Source organism: Grampus griseus, assembly GCF_964374135.1.
Source record: "Grampus griseus genome assembly, chromosome: 20".
Lineage (NCBI taxonomy): Eukaryota > Metazoa > Chordata > Mammalia > Artiodactyla > Delphinidae > Grampus > Grampus griseus.
Genome location: NC_139014.1, coordinates 22,385,156 through 22,405,561, shown reverse-complemented (window position 1 = coordinate 22,405,561; position 20,406 = coordinate 22,385,156). Strand labels below are relative to the sequence as shown.

Sequence of the window (20,406 nt, the reverse complement as noted above, 5' to 3'; positions counted from 1 at the left end):
GAGTGTAAAGTGGGAGAGAGCTGGATCAGGAACTGTATTATTGGGTTAAAGAATGACTAGGAGAAAAAAAAAAGAATGACTAGGGGTAGTTAGCTTAGCAGTTACAGAAAGGTGGGAAGAAAAATGGGAAAGACAAACAATTGCTAGCCCATTGCAGGGGCTGAGGAGAGCAGAGACGTAGAGAAAATCTCAGCAGCCGGCAGTGAGGCCTGGCAGGGTGTAGGCACCCAGGATATTTAATAGTACTCTGTGTAGGGAGTGGAGATCGAAAGACCGTCTTCCACGCTGTCTAGAGTTCCAGGTCAAGTCTGAGCAGGTGTAAACCTCCTTCCCAGAACCCACTGATTAACCTTGTAAAATCCAGGGTGTGTCCTTCTTCACCCAGGAAGCCACCCTCCTCCCCCCCCCCACACACACCCTCCTTTCCCGGGAACAGCTGTTAATAGGACAATTACCCAAGAAGCGAAAGAAAGATCCCATGCTGATGTGTCATCCGTCCTGGTATATCCATTAAATCAGACTGAGAAGACCACTGGAAAAAGTGAGTGCATGCACTTGCTCCCTGAGGGAGAGGCTGAGAGCCAACAGTGGAACCAGGTCTTGCCAGGGAGGCTCCAGGCTGCTCAGGAGAGAAGGCAGTGGGAAGCCAGGAAGTTGGTTAGTTCTAATGCACAGGGATTTGGGGTCATGAAAGGAAGCCAGCTAACTACACTGAAATCCTACTCGTCCCAGTGATATCTACGTTGACCCACCTTCCTCTGTAGGAACAGCTGTTGCTGCCATCGGGCAGGCACATCCATCCTCCAAACATCCTGTGATGATGACTCCTGTCCAGAAACCCTCGGAGAAGGGCATGTGGGAAGGCAGACTGGCTGTGGTTTAGAGTTCTTCTGGAATAGCAGGAATTGCTTTTTCCCCAAAGGGGAAACCCAATCTTTCTGCCATTCTGCTCACCCATTAGTTTTCCTTTCTTTAAAAATGTTTTTAAATGTTGTTAACCTATATAAATATTTCTCACTCTCCAATTTCCAACTAGTCAAGGGGAATGGATAAAATGACTGCCTGAGATTTCCTTAACACCCTTCTGAGAGATTCTAGCATTACATCCTGTCAATACCCCCTTTCTTACATGGTAAACATCATTAGCAAGCTTGTTACCATTAAACCATCAAAAGAGGTTCTACAAGCCAGTCTCTTCCCTGTGTACCTCTCCCATGGCTGTCTTAGAAGATTGCTTCTCAACCCTGGCTGCACATTAGAATCACCTAGGGGGCTTGCCCAGGTCCCACCCCCCCAACTAATTAAATCAGAGTCTCCCAGAGCAGCCCTGGACATCAGGATTTTGTAAAAGCTCCTTAGGTGATTCTTATATGCAGCCAGAGTAGAGAATCAGTAGCTTGGGGGCAAGAATCCAAGTTGAGTAAAAAAGCACAGCGGTGGTAATCATGAGTGCGGACCAGAATCACCACCTGATTTTACGATGTGCTCTTTCTCAGTCCTAACGTGTTCTCTTCCTGGACCTACCCAATGAAAACGCTTCTTTGGTCATTCATGTCTTGGTGTAACATTTTATGAAGCTGAACTCAGTGGTCCTGTATGTCTCACCATGTTGTCCCAAACAGTGTTGGGTAACTTTCTTTGTATAGCTCTCAGTGTGGCATGTCACAGTCAGTGAGGTGCTATTGTGAGGCGGGAAAAGTGGGTGTTTTGGACTCAGAGCTGCGTTCCAAAACTTACTAGTTGGGCCCTCTTGAGCTAAAATGGAGATAACTATATACATATTCACAAAGTTTAAAAATCGGATCCTGTGTATAAAGTCATTCATGCATGGGTAGAGCTAAGCGTGAGGTCCCTTTCTTGCCCAGCTCTCTCTCCACCCACCCTACAACCTTGTTATCCCAGAGAAAGCCAAACACATTGAAGAAATGAGAGCTGTCTTTAGGATGGTCAACTGGAAACTCATCCTGCAGACAGAGCATGGAAGCTTTCGTTTTCTCTCTGGAGGATGCCACAAGCACACACAACCACACCTCACATTGCACACACACCTCCCCCTCTTGACATTATAGCAGGAAGGAGAGAGAAAGGCTGTTACCCAAGGGAGCTGTTTCTTCTTGTCACACAAGAACAGATGCTGAAATCCTAGGACAGACAGCACAGAAATGTGGCAGCAGGAGGGTGAGTCAGAGGAAATGGAATGGTCTCACCTTCAAGATACATCAAGGCCCAGAGAGGGGAACCTATTTGAATCACTAGCCTCCTGGAGACTCCAAAGGGCAGAGACGTGTGTGTGTGTGTGTGTGTGTGTGTTTAGGGCCAATTCTGAGTCCAGCTTCTCCACAGACCCCAGCTGCTTAGAGATGCGCACAGCACCTCCTCCCAGGGCACCCCGCCCCTTCTCAAGGAAGGAGGGAACAGGGAAACAGCAAGCGGCTTTCTTTTTGAACCCAGCTCTGGCTTCCTCATTCTGAGAAGCTCACCAGCAGCTTCTTTTCTGCTGCACTTGCAGGCTTCCCAAGTGCTGCCAGCCTTACACTGTAAGGCTGTGCTCTGTGGGGGACATTGTTCGGACACCGTGCACACTGAACTTGTATGTTTATACAGAATCCCCACTAAAGGGGCACCCCAGGTTGGGGGACCCTGAGGAAGGAAAGGAGTCCTGGGGTCTCTGTTGAGGGAGTTTGGGAAGGAGCCATGATAGGAGGAAATCTCTTCCTTGAAAAGTTCAACTTGAGTGCTCTGGATTTACTTATTCACCACGGCACTTAAGCTGTAAAGCGATCCTGATGATGATAACGATAGCAACCCTGGTGGTGGTGGTGGTGTTGGTGGTGCTGAGGATTTTTCGGTTCCTAAGCTTCCTTCCCTGGCCTTCTCTCTCATCCCCAGCCCCTCTGCCCCCCTCAGTGCCTCTCAGCCACTCTGCTGTCACTAATTCCTCCCCCTCCTCTCCCCGGAGCCACTCCTGCTCTCTAAGTCCCCTGTCTTCCCAGGTCTTCCTCTCCTTCTGCAAGCTGACCCTCTCCCACTGTGGGTACCATTCACTACACAGAGGCTAGGAAATGCCCCTGGAGGCTTTTTGGTGCTGTGTTGTAAATATGAGCTAATAATGGACGAGCTCACAGAAATATTAAAGCATCGAAATAATCAAATCAGTACTTTTTTAAAATTTATTTTATTTTTGGCTGCTTTGGGTCTTTGCTGCACGTGGGCTTTCTCTAGCTGCAGCGAGTGGGAGCCACTCTTCGCTGCGGTGCGTGGGCTTCTCACTGCAGTGGCCTCCCTTGCTGTGGAGCACCGGCTCCAGGCACGCGGGCCTCAGTAATCGTGGCACACGGGCTCAGTAGCTGTGGCTTGCAGGCTGTAGAGCACAGGCTTAGTAGTTGTGGCCCACGGGCCTAGTTGCTCCGCGACACATGGAATCTTCCCGGACCAGGGCTCGAACCCGTGTCCTCTGCCTTGGCAGGCAGATTCCTAACCGCTGTGCCACCAGGGAAGCCCCAAATTAGTATTTTTAATAACATTGAGCCGGCATGACCATTGACATAACTTCTGATCATCTGGAATCCAAGCAATTAAAATACTGTCTTTTCCTCCATTATACCAAATAGCATTGATTAATGTTCATTATTATAACTCTGGTAGCCTGCAGGGAAGATTCAGATGTGCCTTCTAAATCATCATAAAGAGGTTCAGTAGACGTTTCCTCAGACACGTGTGGCTCGCCCCCTCACTTCCTTCAGCTCTTTGTTCAAATGTCACCTTCTTGAAGGCTTTCTCAAATGACCCTGATGAAAATGGCATTTTTCCCTGCCTCTCCCCAACCCCTCACATTCCTGATACCCATTCCTGATCTATTTTTCTTCATAGTGCTTACCAGCAATTCAAATAATATCTATTTTATTCATTTATCTGCGTATTATGTCTTGCACAGAAATGCACACACACACACACACACACACACACACACACACAAACACTTGAATAAGCTCCACGAGAGCAAAGATTTTGTTTACCTTGGCTATTGTTGCATCCCAGTGACTAAAAAAGTAACTGGCACATAGGAAGCACTCAAATATTTGTATAGCACATAAAACATGGTTTCACTGGACCTGTCATGTGTCCTCTTTGGGGCACCAGCGATTCCACAGGCACATTATCTCTATTTTTGTAGTACGCAATGCCTGATGCAGAGAAGGACCACACACATTTGTAAACAAATTAGTAAAAGTGGTATTTGGAGATTAAATACAACAAAAGAAATATGTAGGGTGCTGAGACAGAGAATGTGACAGCAGAGACCTACCAAGTCGGATTCGGTGGTTGTCAGAGAAGGCCTTTTGGTGATGACATTGAAGTTGAGATGAAGAATGAGATGGCTTGAAACCATTCAGCAGAGGAAACCCCCATTCCCCAGTCACCTGGGATGAGTGAGTGTGGTACCCAACATCAAAGGACCTGAAGAGAAGAATGGAGAAGAAATTCTTAGTCTGAATTTCTGGGTTCCACCTCCATTCAACTATTGATTAGCTGAAGGATCTTGAAAGATCACACAAACTCTGAGTCTCCCTTTGTTTAAAATGGGGATGAGAACACCTACCTCACAGGTGTAAGTTATATCAGATAATGTACGTGAAAAGTCTTAAGTGTAAAATGCATGCCTGGTATTGTGATAGGTAAATGGATAAGTACTGTAAACTCTGTACCGTTGGAGTGTGAATTTCCCACTGGCCTTGAGGACGCTGAAGCTAAAGCTTGTCCTCTGGTGTACTTAGGCCAGAGGAACCAAAGCGTGGCAAAGCCTGATGCCATTCACTGGTGAAGCCTTTGTGCTGCTAGGCATCTGTCTTGTTTCAGATTGTGTCGTGTCTGTGTCTTGGGAGACTTCTGCCACGGCGTCCGGGCGCCATGGCTCCCTAACCCAAGTCGCGTGAGAGGAGTGGGAGAAACTCTTCTATGCAGAGGGGTCTCTCTAAGAGCTGCCCTCATCTGCTCCCACTGCTAGAACCTGTCTCTGAGACCCAAAGGATGACCTGATATATTTGTCCCAACGGTACCTACCAGGAGTCAAAAGACAAACTGGACTTTGCCTGTGTTTTCTGCTGGCCTCAGGACAGCCTGCGGACGTCGGTGCAAACCAAACCCACAAGTCAGAGAGAAGGCAGGAGGGGAAAGAGAGGCCGGTCCTGGGACAAACGGAGGATGCGGGGAGCTGTGGGCTTTGAGGAGACGAGGAGGGCGAGGGGAAGGAGAGGTGGGGGAAGGAGCACTGGGGTGTGGGCGCAAGGCGGAGAGAGCGGGAACGGAGAGGAGACGAGGGAGGACGAGGAGGGAAGGGCCGCGGGGAAAGGAAGGACACGCGCAGACGGGCAGAGAGGGCGGACGCGAGACCGGCGGCTGCCGGGGAGGAGCAGGCGGCGGCCCCGGGGGGCGCGGGGCGGGGTGGGGCGGCGCTGTCAGCGCGAGGCGGCGAGCGGAATGCAGCGGCCGGAGGCCTGGCCACGTCCGCACCCGGGGGAGGGGGCCGCGGCCGCCCCGGCCGGGGGCCCGGCGCCGCCCGCCCGAGGCCGGGAGCCCGCGGGGCTGCGGGTACGGAGCGGGCGGCACCGGGGGCCGAGCGGGCGGCGCCAGCTCACAAGTCGCCCGCTGGGCGCTGGGGAACTTGGTGCCGCCCGGACCGGCCGGGGAGGAGCGGCGCCCGCGCAGGCAGAAAAGTTCCTCCGCGCGGACTCGGGAGGAGGCCGGTCTCGCGTCCGCTTGGACGAAGTTCTGGAGCAGTCGGCGCGGGCGGGGGCACGGCTCGGCGGGGCTGGATTGCGATTCTCCCGGAGGGTTAGGCAGCCGCGGGGCCGCCCCGGGCCTCGGGCTGACGTGCGTGCTTCTGGAGTCCGACGGGCCGGGGGCTGGGGGCGCGCGGAGAGCGCGGGTCCAGCCTCGGCCGCTGGCCGCTGGCCGCTGGAGGAGGAGGCTCGGCGCCGCTGTCCCCCCGGCCCAGGTTCTGTGATACACTCCGACTCGGGCTCTGGAGCAGTCAGTGCATGACAGAACTTGGGCCCGGACGGACCTTCCGCACCCAGTGGGCACAGCGCCCACCCGGGGCCTGCAGTGGACCATCTGCCTGGGAGGGGAGCGGGCACCCGAGTGGCCCATGTGGCACAGGGTTGGGCCGGAACCAGCTGTGGACCTTTGGGGTTGGGGTCGCTGGAGCCTGAGGATTGACTCTTGGGACCAGAAGGTCCCGTAGAGCCAATGACAGGAGGTCTACCCTGAATTAGGGGCCAACGGAGCTCTCCCCCCCCCACCCCGCCCCGTGTCAGTTGCAGGAACCTTCCCTCTACACCATCAAGGCTGTCTTCATCCTAGATAATGACGGACACCGCCTGCTGGCCAAGGTAACCTCCCACCTTCACCGGAGGGCCCCTGAAGACACTGTGCCACAGGCCCAAGAACAGAAGTCCCCACCAAGCTGCCTCTCCTGGCAGGAGGGACCCCACTGTGGGCTCTGCAACTCAGAGCACCTCAGCTGAGACTCCTCCAAAGGCCATTCTGTCCATCCTCCTACCTTGTCAGACTGCTGGCCCCTGAAAGGGGGTGGGGCTGTCTCCTCTGTTTCTAAAATGTTCCCTAAAATGTCTTCTCACCATCTTTTCCACTGGCCTGGGACCCCGGAGTCCTAGTCCCCAGATTCTGAACAAGTAACCTCCACTTTTCTTCCACAGCTTGGTAAACACTAAGGATTTAGAACCAGACAAGATTTTAGAGACTATATAATCCAATTCTTTCATTTCACAAATGAGGAAAATGCAGTCTAGAGAAGCTAAAAGGGTTGCCTGTGGTCACAGGTAGTAATATCCGAACACAGATCCAAACTCAGGTATTTTGACCTGAAGTTCAGGAGGGTGGTTTTCACTGCACCAACTATTCAACTATCTGGTATCTGTGCTAGTGAACATGGCCAGGATAAACCAAACTAGAATAATCCAAAAATAAATGTCTCCCATCAACACAGTTAACTATAGTAGGACTATGGCACCTAAACTAGCTACAAAATGCATTGTAGATTTTTCGTTTGTATGGGTTGAAACTTTTTGACTTCATGACATTGAAATGAGCTTGTTCACCACAGCAGTGGCCAGCAGGGAGACTGCTAATTTGCCTGCAGATGGGGTACTAAGTGGCAAAATCCACATTCAGAAAATTGAAAGCTGAGCTGACATCTCTTGCTGCAGCTGGTCAGAGGTGTCTCGGCAACCAGAAGTTCCAGGGCCTCCTCCCAGCAGATCACATCCATGTTCAGATGCAGGAACTGAGTTAGAGAGAGAGTCTCATCAAACCCAAACCAAACAGCATTGACTTAATTAGGCAGTGTGTGCCAGGAACTTTCCCTTAGATATTTCATCTTCACCATAACCCTGTCTGAAGTCAGACCATCGTTGGTGTTCAATCCCAGCTCTGTCCCTTACAACTGTGAGATGTCAGGGAAGTTACCTGACTTCACGCCTCCGTTTCCACATCCATATAATGTGGATAATAAAGTAGCTGTCGTGATATTATTGTGTTAAAGGGCCCCTGGCTCTGCCTTCTTCCCTGTAGACTCAGGTTAGTGTCACCGCAGTGACACAGGTTAGTGTCACCGCAGTCTTTAGCACACTGCACATCTGCGGAATGTACAAAGGCCTTCAAGAAACCAGGACAGGACTCCACGAGAAGGCCTCAAAATTCCTCTATTTGCTCAGAATTTGTGTTTATGGGGAAACAGCGAGCAGACAGGCCTAGAGGGCGGTCAAGAGAAGATGGGGCACGGCAGCAGGGTCCCGCTTGGCCAGCACCCACCATTCCCTGCCACCCATCCAGGGAGGAAGCTCTGTGGAACAGCTGTCACCTCTTCTCCTTCCCTTTCACCTAGTATTACGACGACACATTCCCCTCCATGAAGGAGCAGATGGCCTTCGAGAAAAATGTCTTCAACAAGACCAGCCGGACTGATAGTAAGTGTCCGCCTCTTGCTCGTGCAGAACTTTCAGATGCACACCGTCATCTTCATCTGGACACATCTGTCCCCGTCGGCCTCACACACCCACAGGCCATTCCCTTTTCTTCAGAGGTGCTTTTTCCTCTCCTTCCCAGCTGTTCTCTTCTCTCTTCTTCCTGTGAGCCTTCACTCCCCTCCCTCTCAACCCCCCTCTTCCTGCCTACGGCATGCCTGGACTTCTCTCAGTGGAAGGGGCCCGCACTAGCCTGGGGCACTAGCCTTAGGCATTGCGTATGGTGGGCAAAAGGTCAGCCTTGACCCAGGTTTGTTGACTTCTTAGAATGAGGCAGTCAAGTGCTGGGAATGGAGTAGAGGGTGGGGGGAGGGACACAGAGTAGCCTAATAGTAGTGTCCCTAGTGCGTGTCTTTTCAAGGGTGCTAGTCTTTGCAAGGGTTCTTTGTTTGTTTGGCCTCTCAGCTTGTGGGATCTTAATTCCCTGACCAGGGATTGAACCCGGGCCCTTGGCAGTGAAAGTGCGGGGTCCTAACCACTGGACCGCCAGGGAACTTCCTTTGCAAGGGTTCTCTGGAAGGGCAAGAAGGAAATAGGGCAAGAGGCACAGAGCTGCAGGCGGGGAGGAGGGGCCAGGCAGAGGTGACCAGAACTGAGACCCCCCCCCTGCTCTTCTAGGTGAGATTGCATTTTTCGGGGGCATGACCATCGTCTACAAGAGCAGCATTGACCTCTTCCTGTATGTGGTGGGCTCATCCTACGAGAACGAGGTGAATTCAGGAGGTTGGAGTGACAAGGAGGCTTGGATTCTGGGGTAGAAGCTGGGAGGCTCACCATTGGTACCCCTCCTTCTAGACTCTGGGGAACTGGGAGCAGCCAGAATGGTTCTTTCTGGAACAGTGCATATCCGTGATGTTCCTTAGATTCCTTGGGTACCAGAAATGGAGTCCTCAGAGGCCTCTGTGTCTTAAACATCACTGGAGAAGGATGTACTCAGTGTCCCACAGCAGGCACTCCAGTGCTTCCAACCCAAACATGGGGAGGGGAGGGGCCCTCTCAGGTCAAACTGCAGTCAGGCTCCAGCCATGTCCTCTCTGAAGAGGGACAGCTGCCCATACAGTCAGGCTCTGAGATTTCCTTTTAGCCTTCTTAACCTCAAGCTCTCTCGTTTTTCTCCTCCCATTATCTGCCCACCCCCAGCTGATGCTCATGTCTGTTCTTACCTGCCTGTTTGAGTCCCTGAACCATGTGTTAAGGTGAGTGAGGCCCTCTATCCTCCAAGGCTCCCATCCCCCAGACCTTGGTACATCACAGAGGCGGGACCCTTCCTCCCTGCTCTTTTCTCCTGAAGTCCCCACAAGACTAAGGCTGGAGCCAGAGCATCCTTCTGCAAGGACCCTGCCCTTTACCTGATCAAGCAATGGTATGGCCAGAAAATGAGGTCTAGAGAAACTAAATGATTTGCCTGAGGTTACAAGCTATTTATATCAGAGCAGAGATTCAAACTCAGGTCTTTTGACTTGAAGCTCAGGGTGATTTTCCCTCCACCCCCATTCAGTGATCTGGTATCTACCCCAGTGAACGCAGCCTGGGTAAACCAAACGCAGATAACCCAAAGATAAATGTTCACAGTCGACACAATTAACTACAGTAAGGCTATAGCACCTGAAGTGCTGTGAAATGCTTAAGGGTGGGCACAGGGTCCCTGCTCAAAGTGTGAGGACGGTGGGCAAGGGGAGCTTAAGGAAGCAGACCCGTGCTCTGGGCAGGGATCCCTTGCCCAGGTGCTGCCCTCACTGCCCTTGACATTCTCTTTCCCTGTGCTTGTGCGGGGGATTGGCGGTGGGAAATAAGGCAATCTTTGGAGAGAGCGGGTCCGCCTCACCTAGACAGGGACCCGGCTTCTCCTGGCCATGGGGAGGTTCCAGAGCTGTGTCTGCCTTCAGGAAGAACGTGGAGAAGCGCTGGTTGCTGGAGAACATGGACGGAGCCTTTCTGGTGCTGGACGAGATTGTGGATGGCGGGTGAGGAGGAGGGGAGGGAAGAGGGGCTGGTCAGGGACACTCACAGCGGGAGGTGCCCTTGAAAGTCATCAGCTCTAGGTTGCACCCAGCACACTGTTGGCTCTCTGGCCAACTTCTCCCTCCCTTCCCCCAGCATATTCCCAGTGTCCCATCCCCCCTACCCCACTCATGAGGATGGAGGTTGACTTCAATGTTAGCCAAAGAGAAGCACACAAGAAAGTAATCTGGTGTCCAACTATGGCTGACTGTTGACTAGGCAGGGTTTGGGGTGACGGTTTGATTTCCAGTGCCCAGGAGAAGCAGGCAGCACAGATACTTGCCCCTTCCTGGGAAGACTTCCTTCAGGCGGAGCCCTGCTGCTGCCACACCTCCTGCTCTTAGAGGTTCATTCCAACACCAGCTAGACGCGTGACCTGGGCCAGTTACTTACTTTCCTTACTTTCTCCATCTTTCAAATGGAGACAGTAAGGGAACTGCCTCAAAGGGTGTGGGATTAAATAAGGTGACGCAAGTGAAGCTCATGGTTTTCCTTCAATAAATGTTTCCTACTATTGGCATAAGATTATAGTCTTAGGATGGTGGGAACTCTTAGGAGAAGGGTTGGTTAGTGAATTTCCATGGGGGTGGCACAATATTCAGGGAAAAAAAGAAGGTCTGGCTCTGGGGCAAAGGGTAATGGGAACAGATCACCTGAAAGACATCCACGGGCCTCTGTCATTCCATCCATTTAATAGATGAGGAAACAGAGGCTCAGAGATTCAAGTCCCCAAGATCACATGGCTAGGGAGGGGCAGGGCCAAGACCTAAAACATGTGCATGTTTCCAGAGATTGTGCTCTTTCCACAGCACTGTACCACCCTGCTGGGGGACAGGGGCTCTGGGAGGTACTCTGGGAATGGGTACTGTGGGCTTCCTCCCTCCTTCCTCCCTCCTTCCTCCCTCCCTCCTTTCCTCTATAGCTCTTGACTGTCTGCTGCTGCTGCAAGGCCTTGTGCTAATTGCTAGGACCCAAGACTGAGGGGAATAAAACCAGGTTTTGTGGAATATACAATTTGTGTATACAACTTGGTAGACTGTCCTTAAGGAAAGCAAAGCACGCACACACACACACACACACACACACACACAATTACAAATACAAAATGAGGTGCAGGGCCTTGGAAGGACCTTCACAAGGGAGGGTGTAAGCTTTATCAGCTTCCGGTCTGTGCCCCTAGAAGGCCCAGTTTCTGCCCCCTGAGGGGCTCACAGTTTCCCTCCAGTGAAAATCAGGGAAGTGTCAGTGGAGTCAACACCTGAACTGGAGCCTTGGCCTAGGTTGCTCTGTCCAAAGGACCCCTGGTGAGAGATCTGGGGCTGCAAGTGCCCCTGTGATGGGCCTGGGAGAGGCTCTCAAGAAATGTTTTTTCACTTCCTTCTGCCCTGGAGGAGACTCACTGGGTGAAAAGGAGGAGTCACTCAGTCCCCGTGGGCCCTAACCTTCCCACAGTGACTGGCTCTCACCCCTGCACACACCCACACGTGGCTTCAGAACGCCCCCAGGGCATCAGGAAAGAGCGTCAACTAGCCGAGGAAAGCCTCCATAACTGGGTCTGTAGATTCTGATTTTTTGGAGTTCCATTTCTTTCGTGTATGGCATGACCCTGTGGCATAAAATAATAGTGAAACGAGATAGGGACCCCGGGGGGGGGGCCTCTCTTCCTTCCCTGCATCTGAATCCATCCCTAGACCCAGAGGTGAAGTGAACTTTCTAGAGGTCTCAGTTTTTGAGTCCCTGCTCTTGACAACCGGATTGTTCTAGACTGGACTGCCCTCACCTGATCTCTAAGTGTTTGCCCAGTGATGATGAAGTGTGGGAGAATCAGAGCTGAGGGTGCTCCGTGGTGAGGGAGAGTTCTGGCTTGAGTATCAGCAGGAAGGAACCTTGGAGGGGGAATGTAGCATACGGCAGGGAAGGGAAGGGCTTAGCAGGGAGCGGAGGCAGAGGGAAGCATGTGGCTGATTTTCCTCTCGGTTTTTCTGTCATCTTGTAGTGTGATTCTGGAGAGTGACCCCCAGCAAGTGATCCAGAAAGTGAATTTTAGGGTAAGAGTCATCCTGCATCCCCCCTCACTCCCATCTCCTCCAGGCTGCCCTTCCCATCCTCTCCACCTCCTGTCCTCCCTGTATCTGGGCTGCCAGAACCCCGATGGCGGGAACCCAAGCTCCTCTAGCAGAAGCAACCACTGGGGTGATGCACTTGTTGGGGGAGCAGCAGTTTAGAGGACTGTCAATTAGTAAAAGATATCTCTGTCCTCTCCCCCTGCAGAATCACAAACACCTCACCATCCTCCCTAGTGGGAAGTAGACTGGGGAAATAAATAAATCCTCACAGAGACACCTGATGGCTGCCTTGGCCTTGAGGTTGGCCTTGGGGGTGTATAGATAGAACCTCCCTGCCCAGTTTGGCTTCTCATGTCTGGATGAAACCTTTCCTCTCATCTTTATTCCCCCTCACTCTCTCACCCACCTTGTGCCAAACAAGAAGCTCTAGGACTTCCACTAAGTGGTATACATGTGCAGCTCTGGATCCCCTGATCACTGCATCTGTTCGCCGCCACTACCCCCAAGCCCCTTTCCCTCGCCTCTCTTTCTTCACCCAACACCCTCGCCCTGGCCTGACCACCCTGACTCTGCTTCCGTGCAGGCGGATGACAGCGGCTTAACTGAGCACAGTGTGGCCCAGGTAGGCCCCCTCCATCTGCCTTGGCCAGAAAAGGGTTGGTGGGAGGAGAGCAGAGCATCCCAGGGGGACCCAGTGGGGCTATCAAGGCTGAGAAGTCAGGGGTGCAGGAGGGAAGGGATGACAGTGTCAGGCCATCTCTTGGAGACAGTCAGTGGAGGCTTCCAGGGTCCCCTAGGTGACGTGGAGCTGGGTATTAATAAATGATGGACACCTTCCTAGCAGTTCACCTTATCTCCTTCCTGGCTTGGTATAGTTGGATCAAAACCCAGGATGACCTGCCCACCCTGGAGATGGCTGGGTCACTTGTTCCCCAAAGCAATCTGGGGGCTTAGGCCTCTGATGCTTCCCCCAACCTAGAAAGGATACCAAATAGAGTTTTCCTCCAAACCCTCACCCCTGCTGTTTAGGGTCCACGCTGAGATTGTTAAGGGACCCTTAAATCCATGATGGGATCTAATTCTCACCACTTGCCACCATGTCCCCGAGTGACCTGACTATGGAAGAGTCTACCCCTGTCCTATCTGGAAGTGCATGTGGGGCAGGGGTGAGGTTTCTGGATCTGTGGCTTGACTGGTTTCCCAGCTGTGCAAACTTCCTGCTTGTCAAGCTTGACCTCCATTCTGTCTGCCCACAGGTCTGTCTGCCCGGACTAATTCTGCTTTTATGGAGTTTCCTGCCCTGCCACTAACTACCTCCTGCTGTAATGGCCCAAGCTCAGATGGGCCTGTACCATCCCACGTGGGGCCCCAGGTGTGGTGCCCACTTTCCTGTGACTGCCCTTCGTACTCACACTGCCTCTCCCTCTTCCCAGTTCCCAATGCCTCCTCCTACCCTGCTGAGATGAATGCAGCCGCATGGCAATTTTCAGGGCTAAAGAGGTTAAGGAGCAGAGCAGATAAGAACAGAAGTGCTGGTGTGAGTCATCCCAGGATGTATGTTGTGCCTTATCACCTACAAGCTGGGTGGCCTAGGGCAAGTTACTCAACTTCTCTGGGCCTCACATAATCACAGGACACTCCTCATAGAGTTATCATAGAGAATTAGATGAGCTAATGCATGGAGAGCTCTTGGCCTAGATCCTGTTTTCCAAAGGGGGAAAGAATGAAGGCACAGCACTTTTAATGGAATTCTTGAGTAAAAAAACTGAGGAAGTTGCAGGTAGTGAATGGGAGATGAAATGAGGAGAAAGATTTTTGCCGAGAGAAGCAGGAGAACTCCAGGGCCAGGCTGTCCCTGAGAAAGGAGGGGGAGTGGGCAGGAGGAAGGGACATACAGTGTGGGATTGACCTTCTTCGAAAGGGAATGAGGCTTGATGGCTGGAGGGACAACGTGAGGGACATACCTGGGGTCCCCACCACGTTGGCATGGTGTGTGCACAGTCGTATGGATCTGTGTAAACATGGGGCTGAGGCGGTTTCCTCAGCAGGATGTTAGAGTGAACACATCTGGGTGCAGGTGACCCTCAGCAGAGTCTGCCCAGGAGCCCTTTGCCAGCTGTGCCACATCAGCAGCGGGTTGGGGTGGGGTGTTGAGGACCTACTGCCAGCCAAAGCCAGAGCTAGGGGTTTGCTGAGGTGTCTGGGCACAGGAAGTGTCAGGCCTGGGCCCGTCTCTGCCTGGACGTGGCACTGTGGGCGGGAGCTTGAATGGCATGGTGTGGGGAGTCAGGGCTGCTGCCACACCCAGGGCTGCAGATGCAGGAGCGGAGAGCTGGGCAGGCTCTGGCCTGGGCTGGTTGTTGGCTGCAGCCAGTTACAGCTGCTCTTCCCATCTTGACGGCCCGGCCCCACTTACGGCAGGCAGAGATGAGCTGCTGCCACCTAGTGACCGGGGATTATAGGGACGCGTAGAGAGAGGCTATAGACCGCCCCCTCCCCCGTCTCACTGCAGTGTTAATGTACTTGTCATTCCTCCCCAGTAATTCTCTCAACCTTGCACACCCCCACCCCACCCAGGTTCTTCAGTCTGCCAAGGAACAAATTAAATGGTCGTTACTGAAATGAAGGCTGTGCATTCAAGGCTCCCTGCCCCCAGACCATTCCCCCAACCCTGGCAAAAGCACAAAGACCCCAGGGGACACCAGAGACCCCTCTATATCCCCAGGCCTTCCCAGAACTGACTCCCGAGGTCTCCGGCCAGGGACTCTGAGATGCAGAGGTTTGGTTTCAACAGAGTCACCCCTTCTCACTGTCCTGGCCTGCTCTTTGGGCCTTCAGAACCAGCTGAGCTGCCTTAACTCAGACCTTAGGCATCCCTGGCCCCAGAGCCCAAATAAACCTGCTTTTGTCTCCTGCCAATGGTCTCTTTCTCTCTTGACCTGGGAAGTGTGTGTGTGTGTGTGGGGGGGGGGGTCTGATAAGGGCTTCTGCACTGTGGGGGGCTCATCTCCTAGATGCCCAGTTCCAGGGTGTATCCTCGTGGTTGTGTGACTGGGGAGAGGGGTGGGTCAAGGGAGAGGAGACAATTTAACACAGTGACGGGGTGCGACACTGATACTGGGGCCCTATATGTGGTGTGGAGGGCTGGGTATGATTGTGTGACAGGGTAAAAGAGTCATAATGGGAGGAATGGTGCATTTGCGGGGGAAAGGAGAGCAAAAGATGGTACACACATGGTGGCCCCGCTGGGATTCTTCATCTCGCTTTTTCCATTCTCAGCCTCCAGGAGGGAAGGGCGTAAGGTTTCCTCTGGACAAACTGAGGAACAGCACGCCTGTTTTTCTTGGCTTGCCTGGGAGATTGCCGCGGAATTCCTCTGCTGGCATATACCCTGGGCACTAGAGCCCTGCAAGCTTGCCATGGCTAGGCCCAGATACTAGGGGTGAGGAAGCACCGGCCAGCTCCCGCCTTGTATTTGTGTCCAGAGCACCCAGTGCGCTCGAGGGTGTGAAGAATTGCAGGTCCAAAGGGGGAGACGGGCGGAGGGGCATTCTATAGGCAAATGGAAAGGATGGAGTGACTTTCGGGGGACACGACTCCCCTTTTCTCCCCCCGTTCTAGAACCGCCCCTTTCTCCCTTTCTTTCTCTGACATATACACTTTCTGCGTCACGTACAGAAGTCCCCGAGAGTGTCTAACATTTCCGCCTGGAACAGCTCGTTTCCCTCCAATCCCTAGGTAAAGGCAACGCGAGTCTACGCCCCGCCCTGGCTCCGCCCCTCGGCGCCCCCCGCCGCGGGGAGCCCCTTCCCAGGACCTTATCCACGATCCTATAGCGCCACCTGGAGGGATAGGTGGGAAACGCGCTCCCTCCGGGTCCCGCTCCCCCTACTAACTTCGCCCCCAGGGAGGGGACCGAACCCTGCTCCCGCGAGTTAATCGCTGGCCTCCAAACTCGGAGGCAGGGCGTTGCTCTAGCAACCAGCGGGCTGGATACGCCCTGCGAGCTCTGCTCCAGCTGTGGCTCACGAATTTCAGTGTGACGCTGCTGAAAGAAAGTGGCGAAACCTGGGTGTTAGTAGAGACAGTCCCTGCGGGTTATCACGTCCTACATTATAAAATTCTCCAGAACTGGATATTTATAATGGGTATGACTACTTTTGCAATTAGAGAAAATGATAAATATACAGTTATGTAAACAGATTATAAACACTCTGTACACAACCATTCCACCAAATAATGCAACTCCGAAAGGGAAAAAAAGAGTATGCAATTAAATGCTGTCGAGTTCGGGGGCCATTGTGGCGACGGGAAATGAGAAATTTTCCAGAAATACTTTGGCGAATGTTCGGCCTTATCCGGTGCCCGGCTCCATCCACCGCCTCTTAACGACCGCAAGAACCGGAGGGGCAAATTCGCTTCCTAGCAACCCGGTCGCGCCCTCTCGGGTGCGGCAAGTCCAGTAGTGCAGGGACTGGAATGGGAAGGCCCGGCCGCCACACAAACTGGCTCACCGAATGCTGTGGACTATGCGGTGCTTCCCCATTTTACCGAGAGGCACACCGAGGCTCTGAAAGGTTAAAGTATTTACAACAGTTTCCGCAGAGCCGGACTCAGGAGCGGGCACTGCTGGAGCGAGGTGGCTTTCCCGCGCTCCCTACCCAAGGGCCGTCCGAACCCCTCGCCCACACAGGGACAGTACGGGGTTAGGAAGAATGAGCCGAGGGGCCATGGCAATGCGGGGAGGCCACCAGAGAGGTGTCCTCGCTCTTTGTGGCCAAAGGACTCTGGGGAGGGGGGCTGCAGCGAAGCAGCCGACCCACGCCCGCGTAGGGGAGAGGGCTGCGCGGAACCGCGCAGGTCTCCGGGAAGCGCCGGCAGGGTGGGGTCGCGGCCTCTTCCTACCGACGCCAAATTTGCAGGCCCGGCTCTCCCGGGCTGAGGCGGAGGGCCCGCTGCATCCCCAGCCCCCTCTCGGCGCCTGCAGCCTCGCGGAGCCGCCAGGACGGCGAGTCTGGTCGTCTGCCTCGAGCTCTGCCCGCTGGCCCCGGCGCCCCCAACCCCTGGGACGCGCAGCACGCTGGGCAGGGGCGCCGTCTGCCCAGGCCCAGGTTTTGGGAAGGGCAGTCGGCCGTTCCTGGCGGGAGCGGCCCCGGGGCCTGCCTTCCCGTCTGCTCTCAACCCTGGGGCTCCTCCCCGCCTTTCTGCCCTTGTGGGCGACCCGGCGGGTCTCGAGTATCTGTGGGGAAGGGGCTTCAGGGCGCCGCTTTCCTCCTGCCGAATTGGGACCGGGACACGTCAGAAACCGAGACCTCAGGGGTCCGGGCCCAGCCAGAGGGCGCACGCACACTTTAGCACTGGCCCGGGGCTCGGGTGCAGGGGGGACGATAGACACACCTAGACCAGGATAGGGACACAGAGGTAGTACCACCAGGCCCTCGGACCCCCTTTATACCGTTCTCAGCCGGTGGCCCCTTCTCTGGCTCCTCTCGCCCCCTGCTTTCCGGCCATTGGCTGGCAGGAAGGCAGAGCTGGTCGGATTGGTCTGCATCCAGACAGTGATGGATGGCTCCGCTCTGACTGGACAGCGGCCGAGACGGTGTCCGCTTCGCGGTTCAGTTTGGCTAAGGTGGGACCAAACAGCCCCGGGGAGTGGGTAGGTGGATGAGCTGGAGACCGGCCTAAGGCTCAATCTTTCCGTGCTCACAATCTCCCTTTAAACTCTACAGAGAAAAAAAATCCTACCCCTAATTCCCTGTAGATACCCTTTAACCCCGGAACCTGATGTAGGCAAAATTGAATAATTTACCCAAAGCAGTTTGGACACAACCCTATGGACCTCCCTTTCCCTCCAAACTGGGTCTCATTCATTTAACAATATTCGTGCATTCCGTTTGTTCGTTCACTCGTTCATTCATTCACTCAAATATTTGAGTGTTTGCCAGGAGCCTGGCACTAGGGAAAGAAAGGGAGACTGATTAGCAAGTGATTGGGCCCAGAGGTGGCAGTGGAGTGGGGGTGGAGGGTTGAAAGGAGAGAAGGGATGAGAGATATTTCAAGGTAGAAATACCTTTAAAAATCCAATGGTGGGGCTTCCCTGGTGGCGCAGTGGTTGGGAGTCCGCCTGCCGATGCAGGGGACGCGGGTTCGTGTCCCGGTCGGGGAGGATCCCATGTGCCGCGGAGCGGCTGGGCCCGTGAGCCATGGCCACTGAGCCTGCGCGTCCGGCGCCTGTGCTCCGCAACGGGAGAGGCCACAACAGTGAGAGGCCCGCGTACCGCAAAAAAAAAAAATCCAACGGTGTCCTTTATCTGAGTGGTGTTAAAAATTCAGAGTTTGCGCTCTGTGTTCTTTCCTGTAGGTAAGTCATTCTTAACGAAAAAAGTAAATTAATCAAATGGCTGCCAGGTTTGACTCTATCGTCAGCATTTGTGTGGTCCTCATCTGTCTGCTAATCTCTTCTTCATCTCTTATCAACTAAAACTGGAAAATACCTGAGATGAGGATCCACAGAAATCAGAGTGATTGTGAGCACGTGTGGACTTTATATTGTATATACAGACGAGTACCATCCCTCAAAACAGACTCTTTGGTAAGAAAAGCAGTATTGATAAAAGTAACAATAGTAGAAGCGAAATTAAGTTTCTTTTGGAATAGATAATTTCAATAGACATTTATTAACTGGCTGTTCTGAGCCAAAGACCTTTTAAAAAATATATTAATTACTTCATTAATTTGGTTGTGCCGGATCTTAGTTGCGGCTCGCAGGCTCCTTAGTTGTGGCATGCGAGCTCCTTAGTTGTGGCATGTGAACTCCTTAGTTGCAGCATGCATGTGGCATCTAGTTCCCTGACCAGGGATGGAACCTGGGCCCCCTGCATTGGGAGTGTGGAGTCTTATCCACTGCGCCACCAGGGAAGTTCCCCCACCAGACACCTTAATGGGGGTTGGTGGGAGCTTCTAAGATGAACTGGAAGACATGGTTCCTGACCTAAGGAGATCACAACTTGACTGGGAACAAAGAAAGTAAAAATGTTGACAAAGGAGATGGTGTTACATAGTTATTTAACAGAAAGAAGTTGGGGGGAAAGACACCACAAAGGGAGAAAGTGTGTAAGCAAAGCAAAGAGGCAGAGAATCCCTGTCTAAGGAATTGCAGGTAGGTACATGTAGCTGGAATGGAGGATGTGTGTCTCTGTGGGGAGGTCCGGGTATGCTGAAGCTTGAAGCTTCTCTCTAAACAGGTTGTGACCAGATCAAGGCCAGTGTTGAATGTCACGGTAACAAATCACTGCAGTTTACTGAGTTGACTAGTCTGTGCTCCTTAGAAATACTATTGTCAAAAAAAAAAAAAAAGAAATACTATTGTCTTCAAAACAACCTAACCACGTAGATGCTGTCAGACCTATTTTTACAACTGAGAGCCGAGGAATTTGAATAATCTGCCTCAGGGCACAGGTGAGATTGAATCCCAGGCTGGTCTGACTCCAGTGCCCACTCCTCTTTGCCCCAGCCACGGAGCCTGATTTGTATTCTGAAGGTGATAGGGAGCCATTAAAGATTTTCTAGCAGTTAAGGGATATCAACTCTGTGTTTTCAGCAAGGAACTCTGCCGGCAACGTGGAATGTCTACTGAAGGGGGAAATAACAATCTAGGGTCAGCGCAAGACCTACAGAAGGCAGTCATTTTCTTTTTTTAATTTTTATTTTATTGGCCGTGCCACATGTGGGATCTTAGTTCCCGACCCGACCCGGGATCGAACCTGCGCCCCCTGCATTGGAAGCCCGGAGTCTTAACAACTGGACCACCAGGGAAGTCCCAAGGCAGTCATTTTCATTATAGTCACTTCCCATTCTTTATCTAAACAGTGCCATCCAGCTTGATTGTGCATCTTGTCACCAAACAGCTGGCAAAAATCAAGTCTACTCAGAGTTTGAAGAGTTAGTGCTTTTGAATTAATTCAGATAATTGCAGGGAATCATTCCACAACAGGGCTTCCAAAAGGACCACTTTGTTAGGGACAATGATTTGACATTTATGTTCTGAAAAGTATGTTAAAAAGTGATAAACCAGTGGTTTCCAGTAGGGAGAGGGAAAGGGAGAGGGGTAAATTAGGAGTAGGTGATTAAGAGGTACAAACTACTATGTATAAAATAAATAAGCCACAAGGGTATACTGTGTAGCACAGGGAATAGAGCCAATATTTTATAATAACTGTAAATGAAGTATAATCTTTAAAAATTGTGAATCACTATGTTGTACACCTGAAACTTCCATAATAGTGTACATCAAC

General features: G+C 52.6%; 1 protein-coding gene and 1 long non-coding RNA gene across 5 annotated transcripts; one reads left to right on the top strand and one right to left on the bottom strand.

The window, feature by feature from the left end:
- Positions 1–3,189: 3,189 nt before the first annotated feature.
- On the bottom strand, positions 3,190–5,198 carry LOC309838099. 3 transcript variants are annotated; one of them, XR_014298320.1, is made up of 4 exons: positions 5,062–5,198; positions 4,307–4,458; positions 4,017–4,184; positions 3,190–3,481 (listed from the first exon to the last, which is right to left on the bottom strand). It is a non-coding gene; the product is annotated as an uncharacterized lncRNA (long non-coding RNA). The 3 variants fall into 3 exon arrangements; XR_014298321.1 differs by having other exon boundaries at positions 4,113–4,184; XR_014298319.1 differs by having other exon boundaries at positions 3,190–4,184.
- A 4-nt stretch (positions 5,199–5,202) lies between these two features.
- COPZ2 (COPI coat complex subunit zeta 2) lies at positions 5,203–15,024 on the top strand (the record flags this gene model as incomplete). 2 transcript variants are annotated; one of them, XM_082679052.1, is made up of 9 exons in its annotated part: positions 5,431–5,589; positions 6,318–6,392; positions 7,907–7,988; positions 8,664–8,755; positions 9,186–9,241; positions 9,932–10,009; positions 12,043–12,094; positions 12,696–12,734; positions 14,690–15,024. In XM_082679052.1, 9 exons carry the CDS (start codon positions 5,479–5,481, stop codon positions 14,735–14,737), a joined length of 633 nt encoding a protein of 210 aa, XP_082535178.1. In that variant the 3' UTR covers positions 14,738–15,024. The 2 variants fall into 2 exon arrangements, with proteins under 2 accessions (XP_082535179.1, XP_082535178.1); XM_082679053.1 differs by lacking the exon at positions 12,696–12,734 and having other exon boundaries at positions 5,203–5,589.
- Between the last annotated feature and the right edge of the window lie 5,382 nt (positions 15,025–20,406).